General features: G+C 41.3%; 4 protein-coding genes across 4 annotated transcripts; all 4 read left to right on the top strand.

The window, feature by feature from the left end:
- Positions 1 to 1,678: 1,678 nt before the first annotated feature.
- gdf9 (growth differentiation factor 9) lies at positions 1,679 to 5,085 on the top strand. The gene is made up of 2 exons (XM_035160689.2): positions 1,679 to 2,229; positions 3,463 to 5,085. Exons 1-2 carry the CDS (start codon positions 1,848 to 1,850, stop codon positions 4,389 to 4,391), a joined length of 1,311 nt encoding a protein of 436 aa, XP_035016580.1. The 5' UTR covers positions 1,679 to 1,847; the 3' UTR covers positions 4,392 to 5,085.
- A 1,353-nt stretch (positions 5,086 to 6,438) lies between these two features.
- Positions 6,439 to 9,334, top strand: LOC118112181 (cytochrome b-c1 complex subunit 8). The gene is made up of 3 exons (XM_035161283.1): positions 6,439 to 6,532; positions 7,789 to 7,955; positions 9,156 to 9,334. The coding sequence occupies exons 2-3, from the start codon at positions 7,802 to 7,804 to the stop codon at positions 9,248 to 9,250; spliced, it is 249 nt and encodes an 82-aa protein (XP_035017174.1). The 5' UTR covers positions 6,439 to 6,532; positions 7,789 to 7,801; the 3' UTR covers positions 9,251 to 9,334.
- Positions 9,335 to 10,508: 1,174 nt separating this feature from the next.
- hspa4b (heat shock protein 4b) lies at positions 10,509 to 18,311 on the top strand. Its single transcript, XM_035161280.2, has 19 exons — positions 10,509 to 10,834; positions 11,451 to 11,508; positions 12,266 to 12,406; positions 12,812 to 12,934; positions 13,040 to 13,139; positions 13,278 to 13,411; positions 14,164 to 14,408; positions 14,527 to 14,603; positions 14,748 to 14,899; positions 15,079 to 15,185; positions 15,275 to 15,408; positions 15,555 to 15,739; positions 15,851 to 15,949; positions 16,219 to 16,374; positions 16,500 to 16,625; positions 16,739 to 16,846; positions 16,941 to 17,060; positions 17,180 to 17,341; positions 17,751 to 18,311. The coding sequence occupies exons 1-19, from the start codon at positions 10,728 to 10,730 to the stop codon at positions 17,955 to 17,957; spliced, it is 2,541 nt and encodes an 846-aa protein (XP_035017171.1). The 5' UTR covers positions 10,509 to 10,727; the 3' UTR covers positions 17,958 to 18,311.
- Positions 18,312 to 18,906: 595 nt separating this feature from the next.
- gnpda1 (glucosamine-6-phosphate deaminase 1) lies at positions 18,907 to 21,156 on the top strand. Its single transcript, XM_035161281.2, has 6 exons — positions 18,907 to 19,375; positions 19,727 to 19,828; positions 19,921 to 20,103; positions 20,223 to 20,407; positions 20,559 to 20,733; positions 20,875 to 21,156. Exons 1-6 carry the CDS (start codon positions 19,252 to 19,254, stop codon positions 20,934 to 20,936), a joined length of 831 nt encoding a protein of 276 aa, XP_035017172.1. The 5' UTR covers positions 18,907 to 19,251; the 3' UTR covers positions 20,937 to 21,156.
- Positions 21,157 to 21,664: the final 508 nt, after the last annotated feature.

The raw sequence follows: 21,664 nt of genomic DNA, 5'->3' as shown, positions 1-21,664 counted from the left end.
GTGTTTTTATCCCACCCCATAAACTTGACAAATGAGGTGATGCTGACGCAGATGATTATGAAAGGAAGTCTACCTCAGGAGTGTTTCCTTTATCTATTCTGTAAATGTTCCAAACATCAAAGTCTCTCCAACAATAGTGTGGTGTCGTCCAGATCTTACATCATTTCCTGTTTTTGCAAAATCCCAAGATGCACCCATTTCTAGTTCACTAAAAGCTGCTGTGAAACCGAACAACAAAGAGATTAGTACACATTTGGTAATGTACATGGTGAGGAACTGAGATACAGCCACAACTTAAATCTAAAGTCCACCTCATGGTCTCTTAAACACACACAGTATTGACTATCACTGAGCAGATCTCTATTGGGTTATTTATTCATTCTGTGAAAGCACTTTTAAAAAAAATCATTTCATATTTTAGATGAAGTTAGCTGATCGACAAGCCATTATTGTCCTTTTAGTTGCAGTTTACATTTAAGCCCAGTAGAGGGCAATGTTTAGGAGAGATGATGTGGAACATGGGCTTTAAATGTAGCTTATTTATTAAATAGAAATACATACAAAACAAGAAACTTCTACTGGAAATTGATGTAAATTTATAATATGAATGAATATGAATTTTAATTGGATACCGCAATGTTGCAAATGTACATAAAACAACTTTATGTTCAGGGTGCATTATATCAGGCTTACCTCACATGTAAATATGTATATTAGTTTTTAAGAACAATTTGCTCTAAGTAAGTTATTTTGGCAACAATTTTATGTAAAACTATATAATTTTGAAGCAAACAGCCAAACTAGAAACTGCAACAGTGCGTTGCAAAACACCGCAGTACAGTACTGTGCCTCCTGCGAAAGATAAGGACATCCAGTGTACAATCAAATTTCAACTTTGAGTATTTAATATATTCGCAGCATTTTGTACCACACACCACGTCCAGAGGTGGGAATTATAAATCAATAGGTGATGCATAATGTAGCGTGTTCTTTCTGCCCCCTAGAGGCTAGTAGCGTTACAACAGCGTTGTTGTCTCATTTTCTCACAGAGTGAACATGACAAATTATTCCCTATTGAATTACAACATTTAAAACCTGTTTAAAATGAAACAATACTCTTCAACTGGTGGGAATCATTACAGTAGAACAAATTATGTACTATGTATTAAGCTGGCAGTTTTTGCTAAAGTACAGCTCTAATGAAACGCTAGCTAGTTAGACCCTGTTAACTTTAAATGTCAAATTAGCATAACCTAATTAACCTGACCTAACATTGAGCAGGGTTTAGTTACTCAAAAAGAGCCTCATTACTATTTTCCTACATTACCTATTCCTGTATCCAATAGTGTGTGGCCAGTAAGTCTTTTATTTTGAAGTTAATGTGCATAATACTGTTAATTAAAATGTTAAAAGTGTTTTCTTCTGTGGAGAATCTGCGCTTTGGTCAAGTGTTTACTTTAATTTCCCTCTTTGTTGCGTTCTTATTGTGACTACAGCAGGAAATATATTATAATCTTCCTAGATTATACCCATGCTTAATTTCACTGAAGTTATATAACAGTTGCTATAAGGATGGATAAGGGTTGGATAATACCATTGTTTCAGCAGGTTAAAAGATGATTTTATACTGTAAAGAAAACCTGCGCTAGTTGACGTAGCTCTCAGTGAAATGGTGACTTTACTCGTTGAATCTGGGTCGTTGTGATGAAGCAGGAAATGTATTTTCATATTTTGACCTGATTGCCCACACCTGCGCGTGTGGACCAGCGGCGCCACGTGCTCGGTGTTGTTGACCTCGAGCTGTCGGCGGAGGGACGCTCTCGGGTTCTTCGCAGGTTTCCTTGTTTATGATGGCGAAACCGATGCTGATGTCGGCCGCCCTTTTCTCTCTCCGCACGGTTGTCCCCCTGCTGCTCCTCACCTCCAGCTGCCCGCTGCTCGGGTCCTCTGTGGCGGCCCCCGGTGCTGCACTGCGCAGCCCGGGCGAGCTGAGCTTCCCGTACAGCAGCATCTTCTCCCCGCTGCTCAGAGCCCTGTCAGAGCACGGGGGGCCCATCTGGAGCCGGGGCCTCAGGAAGAAGACGAGGCCCGAGCACCGGTACATGAGGTATCTGACCGAGGTTTACAAGCCGTCCTCCCGGGTGCAGAGGAGTCTGGACGGGAGCACAACCTACAACACGGTGCGACTGATCAAGCCCCGAGATGAATGTCTCGCACGAAGTAATAAAGGTGAGGAAGTCAAACACACAGGGCAATGGATAGCACGGTGGACTGGCGACTAATTAGAATTAGCACTCCTCAATAAAATGATGTGATATCTAGAAAATGAAAGGAAAAAAAGTTGTAGTGGCCAGAGGACGAGTTGGAAACTGCTCCAGGGGCTCCAGACCTGCGTTTCCCTAAAAAGCCTCAGATTCATTGTGCTTGGAATGGCTGTGTTGATACAGCTCAATGTATATTTCATAGGGAAATTCACCATTTAATATCACGGTCCTGACAACTAATGATTTCACTTGGATTTGGGGCCCTGGGTTTGAATTACGCTTGGCTGACATGGCCAAAAATGGTATCAAGATAAAAATGTTTGTATCAGTTGATATTGATAATTATCACAGTAAATGTCACATTAATATTTTAAGTTTAAAGACTGATTCTTGCTTCTTAATGATGTAGTTTTAAACTCTTCATTATGCGCAGAGAATGACAAACGCTTGATAAACAAATCTGAAATAGATCTACTTTGTGTGATAAGTCCTCACTGTGCACAATGAAATTAGCAATATATGGACATGTATTGGACATTTGATATATTGTTATTCATGAAAATCATATTGTGATCATTTGTATTGTTTTATTGTCCAGCCCTTACTTACGTAATCATTTAGAATTTATATTGTGCTCATAGAAAATGATAAAATTGTGTATATGGTGTAATTTCCACAAATTTGACTGACTGGGAGTAAACCACAGAAGTATAATTATTTTGGCATAGGACTTGTGGTTGTGCTTTGCATAATGAGGCTATTAGGTGCGGCCTAGTTTGTCGTACAATATTCCCAAAATTAGCAAATGTGTATGTTGGTTAAAACATTATTCTGGATCCACCTCCCGATATGGATCCCCACCAACATTTAGTTTGTTCTTCCCTGACCCATACTGCACCCTTCTAACAAGTTTCATGGTAATCCATCCAGTTGTTTTTGTGTAATCTTGCTTACTACGAACCAACCAACAAACACATATTTATGGTTTTGGAGTTTAGCCAATCGTTTGTAGGACTTCCTTGGATCATGTCACGAGCATAAAACAGCCACTCTGCTGTTTCTACATTTATCTGGTGAAACTACCGTGCACATGCTTTAAATGTTAAAGAAATAATACTATTCAACTGCAACCCTATAGTCTCATACTACGAGTGGCATACTGCACAATAGTAATATGTAATTTTTTGTTCCCCTCCAGAGAGTTGTATGCAGGATCTTTCCTACAGTCTTGATCAAGTAAGAACAAAAGAACAGCTTCTCAAGTCGGCTCTGCTGTACAATTTTGACCATGACGGCCTAGCACCCATCAACTCTGTTTGCTACCTGAGTGTCAAGGAGCAGGAGCATTCAAACCATTGTCTGCTGTGTCCCGTGATCCACCATCCTGTCAACTTCACAACCGACGCTGACAGGAGGAGCAGGAAGGACTGGGTGGAGGTTGACATCACCTCATTTGTCCAGCCTCTCTTAAATTTTCAGAAGAAGAACATACACCTGCTCATCAAGGTTACCTGTCCAGAGGAACAAAGAATCAGGGGCAATGGGAGTAAAGGTCCACTGGAGTTCACCCTGAGGCCCCCTCCTCTGCTTCTTTATCTCAATGACGCCAGCAAAACCAAGCAACAGAAGTCACTGGTCGATGCCAAAGCGGGTGTAAAGCCAAGCACTGCAGCGAACGCGTTTCATAAGCAGATGGTGCTCAACTCAGAACAACGGTTTGGGCGTAAAAGGAGATGGAAGAGACAATGCCTGAAGAGCAAAGAAGGTGATAAAACCCTGCCTGAGCTGCTCCCGAGCTCTGTATTCCCAACAAGTCACTGTGCCTTGTATGACTTTAGGGTGCGATTCAGCCAACTCAAACTGGACAGCTGGATTGTTTTTCCTCCAAAGTACAACCCCAGATACTGCAGAGGCGTCTGCCCGAGGAACATGGGCTTCATTTACGGCTCACCAATCCATACCATGGTGCAAACCATCATCTATGAGGAGCTAGACCCCTCTGTGCCCCGGCCCTCGTGTATTCCCTCCCGCTACAGCCCGCTGAGTGTCATGATGTTTGAGGAGGACGGATCCTACGTCTACAAGGAGCTTGAAGACATGGTTGCCACCAGGTGCACGTGTCGCTAAGCTGACACACCACCAGACAGGCCCTCCAACAGTCGTCACCACTACCTCAGAGTGTCAGATATTCTGACCAGACTCCGTGATTTCAGGAATTTATACAATTGTTGTGCATGATCTAGAGCAGGTGTGTTTACTTAAACGAGAAGTATTTTATCCTAATGAAAAACGTGACATTTATTTCCTTTTTGTTAAGGTGTGTCAAGAGAGGCTGCAGATGCATCCTCTTGTTCACCTCGCGGTTTGGTATTGAGTCCGACACACTCAAAGAAAATGTGTGTATGATTTTTTTTTTTTTTTTAAGTTAGTTTTTGTTAACTTATTTTGGGTAGGTGGTCTTTCATTATTCTTTAATTTATCACAGTTGCCATGTTTTAAGTAGCCCTGTTGTGGATAAAAGATGAAACTGCAGTTACAAACCCTTATTGAAACCTTTTACATATCGTAAATGTCCAGAATGAAAGTTGTCAAGGTTTCAGTGTGTATTTATTACTTCTGGTCACTGAGTGACTGCATACATATGAATTGACTGCATTCATCTGTACTGGTTGAATGTGACTAAATGCATGTCATGTCTATTTATACAAATTGAATGAATTCACTGTGTCTGTGTTCAGTTTAAGGACATTCAATACTGAAATGAAAATATGTTGACATATTCTCTGAAAAGATGGAAAATAAAAAAATTAGCAGGCATCTATTTCAGTTCATTTTGATTTGTATAGCACCTAATCACAACATACATTATCTCAAGGAACTTTACATAGTAAGGTTGAGACCTTAAATTGTGTCTGCGTACAGCCGGCTGAATTACTCAAACATCACAGGGGAAATGCAGAGTAAAGAAACAAGATAAGGATTTTGACTCTTGCATTGGAGTGTTTGCTCTTTACTCCAGGTGTTGAGTCCACATGACCTTGCCAAATACACATCAGGCTACACAGGCACTCCACTTTCAACTAGAATGGCATTCAGTGAAGTGCATCCCTCCACAAAGGCCCAATATTCCTCTTAAAATGAGTCGAACTGCACCAAATTGCACATTTAGATATCGGTTCCCTAAATGTTTCATCAAGACCCATGAATTATTTCCTGGGCAAAAGGTGAAAATATCAAACACCACATTTTAAAATGATAAGAGATTTAAAAATAAATCCCGGATCCACACCAACATTCAACAGGTTCTTCCCTGACCCATACTGCATCATTTCACCAAATTTTATTATTATTTAAATTTTGGTTTGGATCTGGATCAGGGGGCAGAGCAGGGATTCCTTTTTCCACTTTCTTTAACATTGCAAGAGAGGACGTTTTCCAACATTTTCACTGTTTTCCCTTGAAATAATTCATGGATCCTAATGAAAAAAATCATGCACATTTAGGGAATCACTATCTGTGTGTATGAGGTTTGGTCGAGCTTGATTGGATTGTCTGAGGCATATACTCTGCGTGTCATTCTAGTTGTTGTCGGACTCTGTCTGTTCATTGGCAGTCACTTCATTCTTGCCAAACTGACAGGTTTCCCATATTAAACAATATTAGGCCTTCAAAAATATTAAAATGCATGTTGGGCCTCGCTCAACTCGCCAGTCGCCTGGTCAGGTGCCACACCTCACCGCTGAAGAGATGCATATTAATTATTATGATGTTTTTTCATTAGAGATTGTTGTATATTATATTATACTATAGGGTATATTCAGGTATACTATAGGGTGTATGTATTTATTTAATCTTTTTTTTTACTTATTGTTTTGTTTAGATATTTATATATATATATACAATAATGGTGATAGCAACAATGTTTATATTACATCATATATTTATCATTACTACAGTATAAACACCACATCCTTTCACCTCTCTGCTCCGCATTCCTCACTTGAGACAACAGCTTGTCCAAGCCAATTAAACATGGCCATATATCTGTGTATCACATCTATCTTATATGTCCCTTTCTGTTGTCACCATTTCACAAAAAAAAATTAAAAATACATGTGAACAATCCTTTGAGGGCCCTGACATAGAAGTAAGTCACCTGACCACACTCCGCGCCGACAGGTGGCGCTAATGTCCCCGGACAACCGGCGCTTGGATAAAAAGGAAGGACACAGGGTCGTCATTAGGAAACATAGCTGAGAAGCAGCACGGTAAGTTTCAATGTCACTGCTTCAAATGCGACGCGTCCACTCGCTTTTAGCACCTAATGGTGTCCAATCTGTTTACTTTAGTGTGTGAGCAGGGAGGTGTGTTTTTTAATTTTCCGACCACGTTAGCGTAGCTGTCAGGGAAACGATTCAAACGCCTGTTTGTACTTTGGCAGCTAACAGCTAGCTTGGGTAGCTAGCTGTTAATGCTAACACCAGCGGCTAACAAGCTAAGAAAACGTCCAGTGCTCCTTTTATTCAGGTCGTTATTTCACTATCATCTCACCTTGTGTTTTTACCTAAACGATTATCATCTGAAGCGTTTATTAACGACGTTATGCGGGTTCGTCACAACCTACATTTAAAGCTCAAAGCGGATTTACTCACAGTTTAAATCTGGTATTCAAACTAACTACATATTTAAGACAAGAGATTAAGTAATTTTTCCAGCCATGGAATTGCTTTGCATCAGTTTGTTAGTTATTTGTTGCGTGTTGTTCAGTTTGGCCATGTCATGGGTGAAACGGTGAACGATATCAATATTGTTAAAGGAAATTATTGAAAAGTCTGCATAGCCATGACTCTATTACTTTTATAATTATAAAATGCAGTGTTCAGGTAAATTAAATAACATATTTTACTATTGGTATTTAATAGTTTGTAATGTTTCTGATGTGTATTAAGGTGTATGAGTATGTATGTATACATGTACACTTATTTGAGCTGCAACCCAGATTTATTTGTGATGACATTATATATGATGTAAATTTTTCCTTTTCTGCCTTTATACTTTAAGGTGTTTCACGTAATGCTATGCCCAGCGGAAACAAACTAAACTGCTGAATCTGCTAAATAAAAAAGGCCAATGAAAATCATCTGATCATGGAGTGAAATCCAGTAGATTTATAAATCTCTTTCAAGTGGGGAAGTTACACAAACAACTTTGAAAGCTTTTATTGCTATAGGTGTTTGGTCAAACTGTTTTCATATAGATCTGACTAACGGTGAACTCCATTTAAATTTGTCCTCATTCTTTTGTGGCCCATTCAGTTCGGCTGGAAATAGGTTTGTATTTATTGAACACAGTAAATTCAGAGTGGTTTAATTTTTTTCACTAAGAGTCCCTGTCTAGAGTTTTCCCTCTACTAACTTCTGGTGTATATAAATCTATAATGTATGATTCATTCAAATATGACCATCGAAAATGCATTTTTTATGTTGCTTGTCTGTAAATTTCTGATTTTGTGTATTTCTATCAGCTCACTGGTGATCATGGGCCGCCACTTTGGAGACTTGGCCAAGATCAGGCATGTTATCACATACAGCCTGTCCCCATTTGAACAGAAGGCTTTCCCCAACTACTTCTCCAAGGGAATCCCCAATGTGTGGAGACGGACCACAACATCCTTCTTCAAAGTTGGACCCCGTGAGTCTTTGCCATTGTATCCAACTCAACATCCAGGTCTTGACGTGCCTGGGTTTGAGTTTGACTGTTGCCTTATCACACGATATTCCCTTTACCTGCTCCGACCCCAGCTCCTGGTGTCCTTTTTTAAATGACAAGTCGCTGAAGCTGTTTTAAGATACGACCTCCAAAAAAATCCAGAGTAATGGCTACAGAGTTTACCCCGAGTTTGCCTTTCACACATACACAGCTGGAGGTTCTCTGCACAGACGTGTTCACAACAACAAATCCTCTGCATTATTCAGGCGGGAGGTGGAGTAGCCGTGTGCCGCAGAGGCAGGAAGTGACTTATTAACTCTGCTGCGTAGATAACGTGATTTTCGTACAACACACAGACACCTGCGTCAGCTCTTATCACCACAAACTCTCTTGACAACTTCGTCGCTGTGTTCTACGTGTGTGACACCACTTTTTCACGGGGAGATATTTGTTTTCTTTTTGTCTTATTCATTTTTGCGTCTGTTGCGTGTTAGAAGCGTCATCAGCCCCACTCGCTCACGGTGAATCCCCCTAATACTAGGATGTCAGGCGAATTACATCGGTAGAAACTGCAGAGCGTCTCACTGGGGCATTTGCGTTCACCCATGCACCTCCTCTGGAGAAAATACGTAGGAACTGCGGAGTCCAGTGCATGTCTGAAAGTAGCTTAAGTGATGAACTAAAAGTGGAAATTTTGTATCAATACACCAAATGACAAATTTAGTACTCTTCTCTATTACACTTCATGGCCTTGCAGTTTGAGTTCTTCAAACATTCTATACTAATGTTTTAAAGTAAAGTTTAAAAATAAAAAAGTCACTTGAGTTTTGGGTTGTTTTGCAAATAAGTTTTCTGGTTGTATAGCAAACGCAGCTAACCTATGCATATACATGCATGGGATCAACAAGACTATTTTCTGTGACAATGTTTTTACTGTGCAGTATTTCAGAATGTTCTTACATTACAGTGCAGTATATGCTTATTTTCTCATGTATAATATAAAAGACTTACTTCTCTCTCAGGGTTACTCACATCTTAGTGTACAGTCAAGCAAGAAGAGCTTGAATTCAATTTAGATTTTATAATCTTTCAATAATAATAATTAATTATAATCTTGTAGATATGGTAACTTTTGTGTTAAGACTTTGGTGCTAAGTTGCTTTGTGATTTTCCTTTTTGCAGCAATGATCCTCATGTACCTGACATACACCTGGGGCAACAGCGTCCATGAGCAGGGCAAGAGGAAGATTGCTTCCGACTATGAGAAAGATGAATAAACACCTGCCACCTCCTGAAAGCGGCCATCTGTTGTTAATTCAAACTCTATGTAACCAATAAAGATGAGAAATATTTATGTGAAATTAGTTTTGATTGGTTTCATTCAGTCATCCCTTCTTGATTGGACAGATGTTCATTTAATGTGGGTGTCAAATCAATGCTACAGTTTGAAGTAATTACACAAGTCATTCACTGTCTCCAATTTGAATAATTGCTGCTTCCCTATGTTTTACATTTTTAAATGTGTGTGTTGAACAAAACAAGAAAATTAAGATGTCACTTTGGGATGTGGGAAGATGTGATGAGTATTTTACTGATGTCTGAAGATTCTCAGTCATGATTGGATCTTGAACTGAAGAAGCCAAGCACCAAATCCAGTTGCTCTTGATTCAAATGTTCTTATATTTTTCTGACATGTTTAAATACTAAAGAAAATATGTGTGCACATAATGGTGAGACAGTTGTCATAAGATAACATCCCACACCGGGGGAATTCACTTGTTAGAGCAGCAGAATGAGGTAGACGAGAGAATTAAAAAATGGTAAAATATTTTTTTGAAATACAAAATATGTACATAAAATACCCCTTTGGAATGTTTTTGTACAGAAATGTACTTGAATAAAGTGCAGTAGTATGATAATGTAAACTATATGGCTTTAGTAAAGGAGATTTTGATGTTTCCATATATGCATATTAGACTGTTAAGTACATAAACAGGTAGGGTATTAAAAAAGGGCATAAAATGATTGTGTGTGTATATACAGGGGTATAAATTCACTAAAGTAATAAAAGTATACTAAATACTGTATACAAATCTATTGGTATAAATACGTAGGATACAAAATATGAATTAAAAATGTATATATATTAATGGGTGAAAATTCATGCCGAGAGGCGTACATATGAAATAATATACTATAATACGATGTAACTGGGAAACTATATGGGTCAAGTGCTAAATTTCCCAAAACTGCAAGTCATGATGAGTAGTTCTGACATGAGAAGACAGTGCATCATTCACTGTGCATCGTGCTGTTGTGGAGTGTGAGGGACACACGCGGGTCCCACAGACCCATGAGTGTGAGTCAGGTCCGGATCTTCACGGTTGGTCCTGGTGCAGGATGAACATGGAGCTAAGGCCCGAGACCGGAGCTGCGCCCCCGCATCTCCTGATGCCGCTGCACTGGCGGTCTCTGGCCTGTGGGTGGCGCGCCGTGCTCGGTGCAGCGTCTCCGCGGTGCGACGCTATTGGTCAGCGGCGCAGACAGAAGATTCCTGAACGCTCTCGCGCATCGAGCCGGTGAACGTACCGCATGCTGCCGCTCACTTCCATGGACCAAGAACAAGGGTGTATCACCGTCCGCTGACCGAGACCCACCGTAGCCGCTGCCGTCACTTTTGTTTTGTTTTCTGCCCTGAGCCGCGTTTCTCCTCGTTCTCACCGCTGCCCTGCGCTGGTCGGTTAGCCGCTGAAGATGTCAGTTGTCGGGTTTGACGTCGGCTTCATGAGCTGCTATGTAGCGGTAGCCAGAGCCGGAGGGATTGAAACAGTCGCCAATGAATACAGCGACCGAAGCACACCGTAAGTACCACCGCGCCCACCGCCGCGTTCCGGTCGTGTTGTGTCATTAGCGCCGATAGCGAGCACAGAAAACCAATGGACCCACTTTTCTTCCTCTTGAGCCAAGCTAACGCGGCTAGCTACCCGGCTAGTTAGCGTGCTAACGGATTTCACAACAGGAAGCGGCATATGAGGGGCTAAAGCTAGCTATAGCCGAGAGGAAAACCATTGTGAGCAGAGAAGGAATCGTGGATCCACGTCTCCTGCTTGAATTGTCCTCGTGGTGTCTTGCTACAGTTTCACCGTCGAGCTCACGTACAGGTTGTGAGAACTGAGCTCCAGGTCAGGTGGTGAGTTTCACTGCGCTGCAGGCAGCAATGAGCGCATATGATGGGAGGAGGCCGGAACCAGGCTGTCAGAACGGCTTCTGCAGCCCATTGTACCCAATCGTCTTAATCCTCAGTCCTCAGAGGAACCCGTTATTGGTAGTTAATGTAGAGTCAATAATCACAAACATGAGTACTATGATGACATGAAATCATCCCTGTCAATTACTATTTTATTACTGGTGACATCAGCCCTGTTTGAAAAAACTGCTTAAGAAGAAATGACTGAATTGTGTTTTCTCTGCTTTTAGATCATGTGTTTCCTTTGGACCTCGGAATCGCTCCGTCGGTGCAGCTGCAAAAAGCCAGGTATGTTTTCATGAGGCGCTGGGGACATGATCACCAACCTGTCAGCGAGGAGGGACCGGTGTGTGAACATGAGACTAATACTACGCAGGCTTACAGCACACATCAAATTCAGCACCATCACAGAACACGCTTCCAGGTCCCGAAAGCATCACTTAGCTGTGGGATACAGCTGGATGACATGGCCGAAAATTACATCGGGATGGAAGCGTTGCAGGCGATATTGATAGTTATCAGGACAAATGTCACATTATCTATTTTAAGTAGCATATGAATTAAGAGTAAGACACAATTGTAGTGGGCGTAGGATGACTTATGATCTGCTCCTTGGGCCTTAGTCCTGCATTTAACTCAAAATCCTCCAATTCATTGTGGATGGAATGGCTGTGCTGATACAGTTCATTTTATATTTCATAGGAAAAGTCCTCATTTTATATGAGAATAGGACTCCTGCATTTACAGATAACGATTTGACTTTGATTGGAATTGGGTTGTTGGTTTTTTTTTGCTCCTGAATTAGGTTTGTGCTTTTCTTTTATGACTAACACTTTACAAACAGCTAATTAGAGATTCAACTTTTAAACCAATTGTTTATTATACCGCCTCACCATAATTGCACAATGCATTACCATTGTATCAATATATATTGAACCTTTGTTATAAGCTATTGATGAAAAATATATTGCAATAATTATTGCCCCGCCCTAGTTTGCATGTTTTCTAATGGAAAAGCTGTCTGTCTTTTTTTTCTGTGGAACAGGTCGTTACAAACTGCAAGAACACAGTCCAGGGCTTCAAGAGGTTTCATGGCAGAGCGTTTTCAGACCCGTATGTGCAGCGCGTCAAAAACAACCTGGTCTATGATATTGCACAAATGCCCACAGGGACAGCTGGCATTAAGGTAAGAGAAGCCCAGACTCGTTTAATATAATGTATAATTTTTAAATGTAGTAATTCTTATTTATAATAATGGCCATGTAATTATCATCCTGCCTTTGATTCCCGACCTATTTCCTGACAATATTGATACTTTTACTCTCTTATTCCATCACTGCCTCTCTTAATACCATGAGAAGACTTTGGGATGACAAATGAAAATAAAAACTGAACCCACTGATGTAATTTATTAGAAAGATTATCAACATGCTGTTGAATATTTCCCATGATTATGAATAAACATTTGAGTCAGATTGACCTCATGGTCTTATTATCATTCAGCCACTTTCTGTAAAACAGGTCATTTCTAGCCACATTGTAGTTGTGTTCATCAGCAATGTAACATTCTCTCTTGTCTGTAAATTTACAGGTGATGTACATGGAGGAGGAGAAGGTGTTCAGCATTGAACAGGTCACCGCCATGCTGTTGACCAAGCTGAAGGAGACGGCAGAGCATGCCCTGAAGAAACCTGTGGCCGACTGCGTTGTCTCTGTAAGTCTTTACATGCCACTGAACAGTTTCTCATTCTGTTCTTGACCCATTTGGGTGTGCAGGGCCTTAGATTATCCATTTCAAATGCTTCTCTGTTGTAACCAGGTTCCCTGCTACTACACCGACGCTGAGAGGAGATCAGTCGTAGATGCTGCTCAGATTGCTGGACTCAACTGCCTGAGGCTCATGAATGAGACGACTGCAGGTCTGTACTAGGATGTTTTTTGGGTAGGGCTTGGGCAAGGATGTGCATGTTTGTAATTGTTCTAACTGTGGCTGCCGCTCTCTGCTGCAATCCCAGCACTTGTCCTCTTCATTAATAATTTAACAACTTTCCTTACAGTTGCATTAGCGTATGGGATCTATAAACAAGATCTTCCTGCTCCCGAGGAGAAGGCCAGAAATGTGGTGTTTGTGGACCTGGGCCATTGTGGATACCAGACATCAGTGTGTGCCTTCAATAAGGGCAAACTCAAGGTGTGTGGTGTGTCTGTGTAAATCAACATACTGTACATTCTTTTACACTTCTGCTGAATAACATTCTGAAGGCTTTAGTTTGAAAGGGGGGGATATTGGCCTTCAACATTGTACTTGGTTTGCCTGCAGGATTTCATCAAGACAGCTAAGCAGCTAGTTTTCTGGAGATTTTCCAAACTCGTTGAAGATTTGTGATGCGCCAGTTTCCTGTTGCATTATAGGCATCACAAATAGAGAAGTTATTACAGACGCTTGACTTTATCGTCTTGCCAGCATTGCTGACACTCACAGGCCTGTCACATATCAGTGCTGGTAATGTTGTACAAGAACTTTGAAGCACAGAATTATCACTAAGACCGGAAAAAAAATATTCCTTGTCTGAGAATACGTAATAATGCTTTATGTTGATGCATTATGAACTAGACTGGCATACCTCCGCCAAGGCCCAACAGCCCCACCTCATTTGAATTCATTAGATCTGGATTTTTGTTGGATCTGGATCTGCCCCAAATTTCACACAAATAAATATCGGTTCCCTAACGTTTTTATTTTTCAGCCATGAATTATTCTCTGAGAAATCATCGAAAATGTTTAAAACCGACCCATTTCTCAATGCTGAAGAAGGTGAAAATAATAATAGATTCCTGGATCATCCCCCTGATCCAAATCTGCACAAACTTTCTTTATCAATCTATGAAAGCATTTGTGTCATGACTCTAACTCTCTTTTGGCCTCTCGTCCGTGTCTCTCAGGTCCTTGCTACCGCCTGTGACCCGGAGTTGGGAGGAAAGGACTTCGATGAAGTACTGGTCAAGCATTTCTGTGAGGAATTTGGCAAGAAGTACAAGCTTGATGTCAAGACAAAGCCCAGGGCTCTGGTCAGGCTCTACCAGGAGTGCGAAAAACTGAAAAAACTGATGAGCGCCAACTCCTCAGACCTGCCGCTTAACATCGAGTGCTTTATGAATGACATTGATGTCTCCGGAAAGCTGAACAGGTAGGCCAACAAGAAATCTTTTTCTTTTTTTGATGCATTGTTTCAGCATATCATTATTCTCTTACTTTTAAGTTCACTTCCATGGTTTAAGCAATATCCACATTTTCTCTTGCACAAGGGTTCAGTTTGAAGAGATGTGTGCTGATATCTTCGCCCGAGTAGAGCTTCCACTGCAGAACCTTCTGGAACATGCCAGTGAGTAATTTTTATTTACTTCAATTTATTTGCCTGACACCCCTTTTCCAATTACCTCGGTTTATAGAATGCAATGTATGCAAATAATCAGTAAATGTGATTTTCTTTTTCTTTCTTTTTTTAAAAATGTTTTTGCTCCATAAGAACTGAAAAAGGACGACATCTATGCAGTTGAGATAGTGGGTGGAGCTTCCAGGATCCCAGCTCTCAAAGAGAGAATCAGCAAATTCTTTGGGAAGGAGTTGAACACCACGCTGAATGCTGACGAAGCTGTGGCCAGAGGATGTGCCCTGCAGGTACATCCCACTTTTGTTTTCAAAGCTGGTCTCCACCCTTCCTATCACTCACAATCACATGTCCTCTACCAGCACGTGGTTTGAATAAACAATGATGTGAAAATGATGTTTTGGACTTCCAGAGTTGCATCTTTTCTTTCAATGCTGCTCTCACTGAAATACTGGTTGTGTCCCCTCAGTGTGCAATACTGTCACCTGCCTTCAAAGTGCGCGAGTTTTCCATCACAGACATCGTTCCCTATCCCGTCTCCTTGAAGTGGCATTCCGCTGCAGAGGAAGGTTTGAGGTGAGGAACTTGATGGAATGTTTTTTTCTTTTGTCTCTGATTTTAACTATTTAATATAATAATAATTTTGCCATGTTCGTTTGTTGCAGTGATTGCGAGGTATTTCCCAAGAACCATGCAGCACCTTTCTCCAAAGTGTTGACCTTCTATCGGAGAGAGCCTTTCTCTCTGGAGGCCTACTACAACTGCTCTAATGAGCTGCCCTACCCTGACCCCACTATTGGTAAACAAATAAAGCATCCTAAATTATTTGTGACCAATAGGGAGCAGAAGTACTCCAAACCACTCATTGTATAAGCATAGCTGATACAACATCAGCTTATTATAAGTTTGTTTTTGGTCACACTTTTTTTTTTCTTTTTCTTTCAGGTCAGTTTTTGATCCAGAAGGTTGTCCCACAAGCATCTGGGGAGAGCTCCAAGGTGAAGGTTAAGGTGCGAGTGAACATCCATGGCATCTTTAGTGTGTCCAGCGCCTCCCTGGTTGAAGTGCAGAAGTCTGATGAGACAGAGGAACCCATGGAAACAGAACAGGCCAATGAGAAAGAGGGAGAGGTACTTCAACCAAATAAGTGCCTGTTTTTTTTAGGATCATAAATCAACCTTAAACAGACCAGATTAGTATATGTGCTAGTATTTATGCATTTGTTTTTTACTCCTCTACAGAGCAAGATGCAGACTGATCAGGAGGAGCAGCAGGGACAGGGAGAGGGTCAGAAAGAAACCACAGAGGAGAAGCCACCACGTGAGAATGAAGAGATGGAGGTACGGTGCTCAATTCTTGTTTAAAACAAACACCATTTTATAAGGTTGTTTATAAAGGGGAAACCGCCCACAATAAACTTATAAGCTAAATAATGTTCATCCTCATGCACAAACAAAAAACAAACTTTTTCACAAAGCAGCCAAGTTTAATGCAAAATGCATGTAATGAATGACAATACAGATGTTCTAATAAACTTGTAACCCGTTGGATGTCTGTATTCTTTCTGAGTGATGTTTTACATGCCGGTGCCTATTTCCTCACCTTTCAGACCACCCCAGAGGAGGGCAAAGGCGAGAAGAAGTCTGACCAGCCCCCACAAGCCAAAAAGCCCAAAGTCAAAACAAAAGTGCTGGACCTTCCGATTGAAAACAGTCCACAGTGGCAGCTAGCAGAGGACATGCTGAATCTTTTTGTAGAAAATGAGGTAACTAAGCTTTCAGCTGTTGCATTACTTCCATATTACTAAATCCACCCATCAAGCTGTCATCTCTTACTTAATCGATTTTAAAGAGTTTGTTGGTTACATTCACTTTTTCTGGTTCTCCTCAGGGTAAGATGATCATGCAGGACAAGCTGGAGAAGGAGAGGAACGACGCCAAGAATTACGTTGAAGAGTACGTGTACGACATGAGGGACAAACTGCACGGGATGCTGGAGAAGTTCGTCGGTGAATCTGTAAGTGAAAAATCCCCTCTGACTCATTGTAAAGAAAGAATTGGGATCAAAGTCATCACCTTATAGTCACTGGTTAATGTAACATGTTTTGTAATTGTTTTTCTTTTTTGTAGGACCGGGATGCTCTGTCATTAAAGCTGGAGGACACTGAAACCTGGCTGTATGAAGATGGAGAGGATCAAGCCAAACAGGTGTACATTGACAAACTGACGGAGTTGAAGGTAATGATTACTTTACTAATTGATTTTTCTCCAGCCATTGATGGATCTGTATATTGATCCTTTTTACCTGACGTGTGTGTTGTGTTCTGTGCAGAAACTTGGCCAGCCCATCCAGGAGAGGTATACTGAGGCTGAAGAGAGACCTAAAGCTTTTGACGAGCTGGGAAAACAAATCCAGCAATACATGAAATTTGTTGAAGCGTACAAAATAAAGGTGAATTTATATTTCATGGACATCCTATAATATTCCTTTTTATCTTTACACCATTTAAATACTGACATCGATACATATACAAGTAATAATGCCTGTGGTAACTTTCCGTTGATTTCCAGGAGGAGCAGTATGACCATTTAGATGAGGCAGATGTCACCAAAGTGGACAAAATCACCAATGACGCAATGATCTGGATGAACAGCGCCATGAACCAGCAAAGCAAACAGAGCTTGACACTGGTTCCCTCTGTCAAAGTAACAGACATTAAAGCGAAAACCAAGGTGAGACACTATCTATGAGACGATCATAGGACATAGGTGATTGGTGGGGACTTAAATCACAAATAATAAGTTAAACCCAAGAATTCACATTGCATGAAATATAGGTTTTGAAAATTCATAAATTGCTATTAACGGTTACATCAAGTTAATACACAAAGTTGCCGAACGTTGTTGTATGCTTCTTATGCATCATTCATTGCTGTTATTGCACCTTCATGCACATGTTCAAGAATTTATGTTTTCATCGCATATGTAAACTGTGTGAAGACTAGTCAACTATATGGCAGTGACTTCAGTGTCTATATTGCAATTATTTATTTGGCTTGGGTTTGATCTGCCACGCAACTATATATATTTTTTTATAATTCCATTATTTCATATAATTCATGTGTTTTGTGTAATTCCATAGGAGCTTTTCTTGGCTTGTAACCCCACCGTGAGCAAGCCCAAACCCAAGGTGGAGCTTCCCAAGGAGGACACGCCGGCCGAGCAGAACGGGCCCGTCAACGGACAGGAGAAACCCCAGGAAGAAAGTGCAGACAAGGGAACGAGCGAGACCACAGGCAACCCCAGCTCAGAAACGACAGAAAACAAGCCTGACATGGACCTTGATTAAAGTAAAGCCTGCCGCCTCCCTGAAGCAAAGCTGAACGGGAGCTTGTTGCTTCAGAATTGAGATGCAGCCTGGGTTTATAATCAGAGCAGGTGAGGTGTTTTTCGGGGGGTTACTGCACACCACAGTCAAAAGTAGGCAGGGTGATTAGCACACTGAGCCCAGCTCCTGGTGGTATCTGTCTGATGACACAGCATGCCCTCTCCCTTTCTGGATGACGTAAATCAAAAGCCAGCCGCAATAAGCCTGTTTGACGATGAGCGCTGTACACATGATGGTATTTATTTCTGTTGTGTGCTCTGTAAGTGTTCTGGTCTGTGTCACAATAACGGTTTTAATAAAGTTATTGAAAATCAATTGCACTGACTTTGTTTCCTCGGTCAAATATACCAAAGGTTCCACACTGGTATTGCTACTGTTACGTTTCTGTGAATCTGCAGGGTCTTCAACAGAAATGTAAGGTCCCCTATTTAACAAATAGAACGTGTGCTGGGGTTTCAAACGAGTAAAGGGATAAGTATTAGAAAAAATAATTTCTCAATGTGAAATTTTAACAGCCAAATTAGGTTTTTGGCTTGAGTTCGATTGATGCCAAGGTTAGCTGTGACCCTGCTACCGTTGCTAAGTCACATTGAATCACGCATCCAAGTTATAGTTAATAATTTATACTATTTGTGACATTATATAAGTTAAGGAGGCTGCGTCCCTGACGTTAGTGCTGAGAACACGTTCACCTATACAGTCAAATTTATAATAAAACTCGTGAACATCCATTTTTTTTCTTGCCTTCTTGAAACTCGCATGACTATAAACATACAGGTGTGGTGTTTTTGAACCGGTGGATCCCTCTCTGCGGCCGGCTGAGCGCTAAAGAAGCCTCCAGCTGGGCCGAAGCTAACCACTACGTAGCTTCCAAACTAACGGAAGTTAGACGTCACCTCCGCGACGAGACGCTGTTCGCATCCGACTGCAGGAATCACATGATCCAGTCCAGGTCCCGTCTGTTCCGAGTACAAGCTGCAGACGCTGCAGACACAGCTGGACGTTACGGATCTGTCCTCTGTGTCTTTTTTTACGAGGACAATAACAGGACAATCAAAAGTTCAGGTCACGCGGTGCAGTCTTTTCGCGAGCAGCCCTTTAACAGCGATGCCGTTTTATTGTTCCATGATAGTTTGTTAGATGAGTCTAAAGTCTGCTTTGGGTGCGTTTCTGACCTGAAGTACTTTGAAAGGCTGCGCTCTTCCACACAAGCCGAGCGCTCCGTTGTTCTGTCCTTCTTCTTGTCTGCAGGACGATGAAGCTGATCATCCTCAATGACTACGATCAGGCGAGCGAGTGGGCTGCGAAGTACATCAGAAACAAGATTGTACACTTCAGACCTGGCCCGGACAGGTACTTCACCCTGGGGCTCCCCACAGGTAAGCAGGAGCTGGTCTCCCCCCCACCACCACCACCATACAGCTGTGCCTATATATAATGTTTTACATGTGTGGTGCTGGAGATACTGTAGACTTGTGTGTTGAAAACTCATCTTATACAATACCCCTCCAAAGAATCTGATGATTCAGCATCACGAGCTGAAAATGTTTCAGGCCTGTACTTTCAATTTAAAATATACTAATTTTCTATTATAAAGTTACAGTATTATTATTATTTGCTCAAATGAAAAGTAAAAGCACTTATATCCCCCCTGTGTTTTTGAGTGAATGCACTTTGTTAGCTTTCACTTTCTTCTTTGCAATTGTAACCTTTTTTGTTATTTCCATCAGGAAGCACGCCTTTGGGTTGTTACAAGAAGCTGATCGAGTTCTACAAGAATGGAGAAGTCTCCTTCCAGTATGTAAAGACCTTCAACATGGACGAATACGTAGGTAAGGCATCGCCATCCTCTCGCCTCACACTAACTGGCTACACACCGGGGATTTCGTGAAAGCATATCAAACTGTCGTATCATCTTGTACAGGACTTCCCAGAGATCACCCCGAGAGCTACCACTCCTTCATGTGGAACAACTTCTTCAAGCACATAGACATAAAAGCAGAGAACACGCAAATCCTGGATGGCAACGCTGCCGACCTGCAAGCAGAGTGTGAGGCCTTCGAGAAAAAGATAACAGCCGCCGGGGGGATCGAGCTCTTTGTTGGAGGTCAGGAGGTCACAGTGCAGATGAATATGCCGTAATCAGCCATATAGTTTTGGTATCAAGGGATTAGTCCCTTTTGAAGCTACAGTAAAACTGAAACTGCTCTGACTGTCCTGTCTTAGGTATTGGCCCCGATGGCCACATCGCCTTTAATGAGCCTGGATCAAGCTTGGTTTCCAGGACCAGGGTGAAGACTCTGGCAAAGGACACTATTATAGCTAACGCCAGATTCTTCGATGGGGATCTCTCGAAGGTGCCCACCATGGCTCTGACTGTGGGAGTGGGCACGGTCATGGACGCAAAAGAGGTCAGAGGCCTATTGCAACATGTGTCTGCAAAAGTATCACATTGATTTTATGTCAGTACTTTGATTTAAGCAGCTCAAGGGTGCGTCTCATGTTGCGCATTCTTAGCCACAGAGGTCCCAGGTTACATTTAGAATTTGTTTCTTTTCTCAGGTCATGATTCTCATCACCGGAGCACACAAGGCATTTGCTTTATACAAGGCAATAGAGGATGGCGTGAATCACATGTGGACAGTGTCGGCATTCCAGCAGCACCCACAGACTGTTTTTGTGTGTGACGAAGATGCCACCCTGGAGCTGAGGGTCAAAACTGTAAAGTACTTCAAAGGTGAGGTCGAAATCGCAAAACCCATAATGCTTAATTTCAGTTGTACTACATTGCAAACTGTGTTGGACTGAGGAAAAAATAACAATTGCGCAACATCGACAAGAATCCTAGAAAACATGCTGAGTCTTGCTCTTTCTACAGGGATGATGTATGTGCACAATAAGCTGGTGGAGCCACCTTCCCTGGACGGAAAGAAGAAGTGATCGAAGGCGATTTCAGACTTTGTGTACTCATGAGGCTTTTTAAAAAAAAAATCAACACTTGATCATTCCTTAATCTTCTGATGGAGACTCAATGGTGGACATGGAAGCCGTGCTTGGAGTCGACCACAAATACTAATCTGTGTAGAAATAATCAGGTTTATAAGTAATCAGGTGATTTTTCATGCATTTGTTCTTTGTAATAAAGTGCGTTTAATTTTTACATCTTGGTTGTGTTTTGATTAGTGTCTGTGTGTGTGTGAGTCTTTTTTTCTCCTGTCACATGATAACACGGAACAACTCGTGTTGCCTTTAGGTTCTCCTTGTAATCTTGTAACTCGCGTCAGTGCTGTAAATAATGAAACTGATTTCATTGGGTGAAATGAAGGAGCACAGATTCCTTGTTGACAATATTATATATGATATACCCAAGTACTTTTACTAAAGTACTGCAGTTTCGTGGCACTTCTACTATACTATATGATAAGATTATTTTTGTTATTTATTTATTATTTGCTCTTACGCCACAACAGTCAGAGGCAAATTTTCTTTATAGCTCAACATCCTTTGCAGTTAGATAATAAGATAAAGATATGTTTTTAATATATAATGCATTATATGCATCATCTGTATGATCAATTATCTATCGATTCCAATTGTATAAAGTTTCTATTTTGATTAACTACAAAATATGAAAACTGCCCATAACTTTGGGAATGCAGCAGTGCAAT

The sequence above is a fragment of the Hippoglossus stenolepis genome, chromosome 7 (assembly GCF_022539355.2).
Source record: "Hippoglossus stenolepis isolate QCI-W04-F060 chromosome 7, HSTE1.2, whole genome shotgun sequence".
Classification (NCBI taxonomy): domain Eukaryota; kingdom Metazoa; phylum Chordata; class Actinopteri; order Pleuronectiformes; family Pleuronectidae; genus Hippoglossus; species Hippoglossus stenolepis.
The sequence above is the reverse complement of the archived record's forward strand: the minus strand, read 5'-3'. Positions and strand labels throughout refer to the sequence as shown.